This window comes from Aplosporella prunicola, assembly GCF_010093885.1.
Source record: "Aplosporella prunicola CBS 121167 unplaced genomic scaffold K452scaffold_182, whole genome shotgun sequence".
Taxonomy (NCBI): Eukaryota; Fungi; Ascomycota; class Dothideomycetes; order Botryosphaeriales; family Aplosporellaceae; genus Aplosporella; species Aplosporella prunicola.
The window spans coordinates 1-3,968 of record NW_022983710.1 but is presented as its reverse complement, the minus strand read 5'-3'; the positions used below and the strand labels follow the sequence as shown (position 1 = coordinate 3,968).

The window sequence follows — 3,968 nt, the reverse complement described above, 5'->3', positions numbered from 1 at the left end:
GAAGAAGACAGCGAGGAAAGTGAAGAAAGACAAGAAAGCAAAGAGAATGAAGAAAGCGGCGGTAAAGAAAGAGGAGAAGAGAAAGAGCAGGAAAGCGCGCTGCAGCCCATCCGGCGTCAGTTGGAGCGTTGGCAGAACAGGTGCCCAGTACATGCAGTACAGGGCCAGCCAGCAGGGCATGTATTGGCCGAATGCTGGGCAGAAACCAGCGCGCAGGTGCAACAGGCAAAGCAAGGATTGGAGCGGCATTTAGGGAGGGTAGCCAGGTCAGGTTGTTTTAAGTGCAGAATGCGGCGAGGGATTTGCGCCGCATGGGTTTAAAGCAACCGGATAGTAAGCGAAGTCCAGAAAATCGCAAGAGAATACTAGTAGAGGGGCGTTACAAGAGCAGCGTTAATAGGGATTTCATACATAGTAGATAGTATTAGCGATTTATGGGTGAATCGGTTGGAAAGAGAGGGCATACATAGAGTATGAGATAGGGATTTTCGAGAGTTAGGTATATATTTAAAGGCACGGCGGGTTATAGAGGGGGTGTCATAAGTCAAGTCCGGCTTCGGCCTGGGAAGATAGACGGTACTATTACCGGATGTCGCGGTCCATTACTTATTCTTAAAGTGCATGACGTGGCTACGTCATGCAGGGCGAGGTTAGACTCGGTAAGCGGGAGCGAGGCAGCGCGAGTGTCGGCGAGGGTGGAGGAGCTCGCGGGCAACTGGGATAAAGATAAAGATGAAGATAACGGGGAGCGCTTACGTTTGTGGCCCGCTCCAAGCCCTGCAACATCGCGCGCGCCTGCGTAACATCGCGACAACTTCCGCACTCGTCTTGCTCTTCAATATGGACTGCGTCCACGCCTGGCTTCATTCTTTAGACCACCCCGACACCTTAGCCGCGGCCGCTTCACTACTGTCCCCGCCCAAGTCGCTGAAACGAGCATGTTCCGCGTCTCTAGGCACGCGCGGGCGCAAGCGCAGGCTCGCTTCCGGTTCCCCGCCTGGCGTGAAGTCACTCCGTCTCCGGCCGAGTCGCGCGACACGAGCTCTACCAAGACCAGCGGGGGCAATAAGCGTGTTAAACGCGCCAACCTAGACTATACAACTCCGGCTGTCTACTTGGAGAACCTATACCAGGACGGTAGAGGGCCAGATGGAATCGCCTAGGTTAGGGCAGCGAAGACAGAAAAGGTCCCGGCATCGATCCGTAAGTTAGTCGAACGCTTAACCGATAAATAAATCTATCGGAACTGTATTTCGGGTGGTATTGAGTCGGATAGTTAGGAGCTTTCTATCGGAATAGGCGATATCATAACCCCTACTTTCACTGCGACGGACAATATAGTTAAAGGAGAAGCGTAAGCGAAGGTTAAGCTCAAATCGGTCGAGGAGATTTTCCTTAAGGTGGAGACTCCTTTCAGGAGCTCAGGGCTAAGAATAATAAGTATAAGGCAATCGAAGCCGTGTTTACTACTGACCCGGACCCTGTAATTTTTCCAGTAGACTATCCCACTAAGAGCGTCGACCGCGGGTTCCTCCCCACCCTTATAGGTCACCCGATCTAAATTGTTAAGATCGATTTCATCCTACAGTTCTATAATCCCGAGGGTATCCGGCCCTTAGTAGAGCGCTTTCCTTAAATCCGCCTCTCACCGTTTAAAGACGCGGATATAAGACATTACTTTTTAACTACGATCCTAGAAGCCAAGCCGACGTCTGGCGAAATTGGCGAAGCTATATACTAGTTTAGCGTCACGACCGTGGCTCGGCAGGCGAGGCTACAGGGCCTAAACCGTTAAGGCAATATCCCATCGCTGTTCTTTAAAACTGTACCGATTATAGGCTGGATTGTTTATACATATATCTAGTACCTACATGTTGCGTATCGGCAGAGCGACGGATCTATAATATATATATCCGTCTCTTTCTCTTATTTTTAGTTAATTATCTTGGCTAATCATGGCGGATAGAGACTCCTCGGTCCCTTCTATAGTAGCGACACGTACTCTTACTATAGCACCTTTATACTTCTAGCCGTGATAAGGGCTGTGAAGCAACGGGCGGATGAGGTAGTCTGGTCGGAGCTGGATACTTTGGTTAAAGCTCTTATAAAGCTGGAGAAATAGGATTGTAAAAGCTATTAATATCTTGGGAAGGACGTGGCATTTTCCCACTTAAGTATTTCCTGTGGCTGGCGGGAACGGTAAGCGACAAGCTTACCTCTCCCTTCGGTTTACGCTTGGTTGTAGATTGGTCTCATTCTACTAGAAGGATCAGCTTTTCCCTGCTGCTATATACAGCCCACTTCTACTTTTTGCCTCGCAGCTCAGTTTTGCCAACACCGTCGCGTCCAAAATTCATAGCCTAGCCTGCCACTACATCTCAAGAAGACTAAATTCAAGGACCAAGATACGCGGGCAGCCTAGGGTGAGGCCGCTCCTTCTCATCGACATCGAAGATACAATTATTTCCCAAATAGCTTCAGCGCACGCACTTAGCCCATTATTATATAAATCAGTAACTAAGCTCTACGTTCCTTAGGTCGACATCTTTTAGCATATACGTCCGCACGCCAGCTCTACCGTCCCTAAGGCACCCTCTCGGCTCCGCGCTCGCTGGGCCGACGTCGCTCCCAGCAAGCTCTAGCTAAACTAAGAAGCTCCCAATCACAGCAACGCTGCGCGACATAATCCAGATTAAGGCAATTTTCATGCCAACTCAGACAAACCTAAAGCACACCAGGTCACTCCACTGCTATCGCTACTGTTTCCGCACCAGGCGTCGCACACCCACTAGCCATCGATCTTTCCCCGCTCACGCCTCCCCTGGCATAGCACTCCCCCACACCCACCATATCAGTATCTGCGTCCCCGCAGTCGTTCTAGACCTTACCGTACTTATAGCCCGCTGCGCCGGGTCCCGTAATACTATAGTAGTATACACGTTTAGGCAATGTCGACGCAAGTAGCGCGCTACTACCACATAGGAGTAGGACTACGGCTATATCGACTATGTCGGTAGAATTCGGGTTGTGTATACGCTCGCTACGTCTAACTCTATCTCCTACAGGTAGTAGAAGAGATCGTGCCGCCGTACACTGCCCTTAGCGTCTACCGCCAGCCTACCATCCCCGGGAGCGGCTTACCATGTCTAGGCCCAAGGATAGGGCACAGAGCGGCGGGTCGCACGGCTTAAGCGAGCGCCCTAGCAGCAAACTATAAGAAAACTAACTTGCGCGTACAAGAGGGCCGTATACAGGTTTACTTAGGGCCGCATAGGGCGAGCCTCCGCCTACTACACGTCTACCTCGCCATGCACACCATTATATTCCTAGTCACTTGTCTCCTCTTATCTAAGTTCTATCTCGTCCATATACTCTTCCAAGGCCTCCTCGAACCGCTGCGCTTCCTCCTCTTCATTTTCACGGGCGTTTTCCAAGGCCTCTTCTAACCGTTGCGCTTCCTCCTCGGCCCCTTCGCGAGAATTCTCCATAACTTCCTTATTCCACGCGTTAATTTCCTCTTCTATTTTATCTGGATCCCACGGCCCCTGCGCGGTTGTGGTTGCTTCTATGCTTGCTCCCATACTATGAGAGAGGCGGATACGTTCCTTAGTTGTTTGGTCAACCTTTTCCCTCCAGAAAGTTTCGTTTGCGGGACGAAGCTTCGTGTCGTAAAATTTCCATAGGTCTGGAAGCACGGACACACGAAAACTACAGTAGCGTTTAACTTCTGCTGGAATCGGGCGCCGGTATAGGAATGAAACGTGTTGTAGAGAGGTTTGGTGGTTCTGCCATGAAGATCTTATGGCAGTGGGGATCGTGCTGTCCTCGGTACATTTAACCAGCGAGGCAAGCCATTTCTTGGAGTATTTCCGCGTTGCAAGCTCCATGAGCTGAACATCCTGGACCCTGGCGAGAGAAACCTGGTAGTGGGCGAATAAGGCATCTGAGTCTTTGCGCATATCGAAAAA

The 3,968-nt window shown here is 50.6% G+C and overlaps 1 protein-coding gene across 1 annotated transcript; it reads right to left on the bottom strand.

The window, feature by feature from the left end:
- Positions 1-3,488: 3,488 nt before the first annotated feature.
- On the bottom strand, positions 3,489-3,968 carry K452DRAFT_203463 (uncharacterized protein; the record flags this gene model as incomplete). Its single annotated transcript, XM_033536067.1, has 1 exon — positions 3,489-3,968. A coding segment is annotated over one exon (480 nt), but the record flags the coding sequence as incomplete, so codon positions are not given.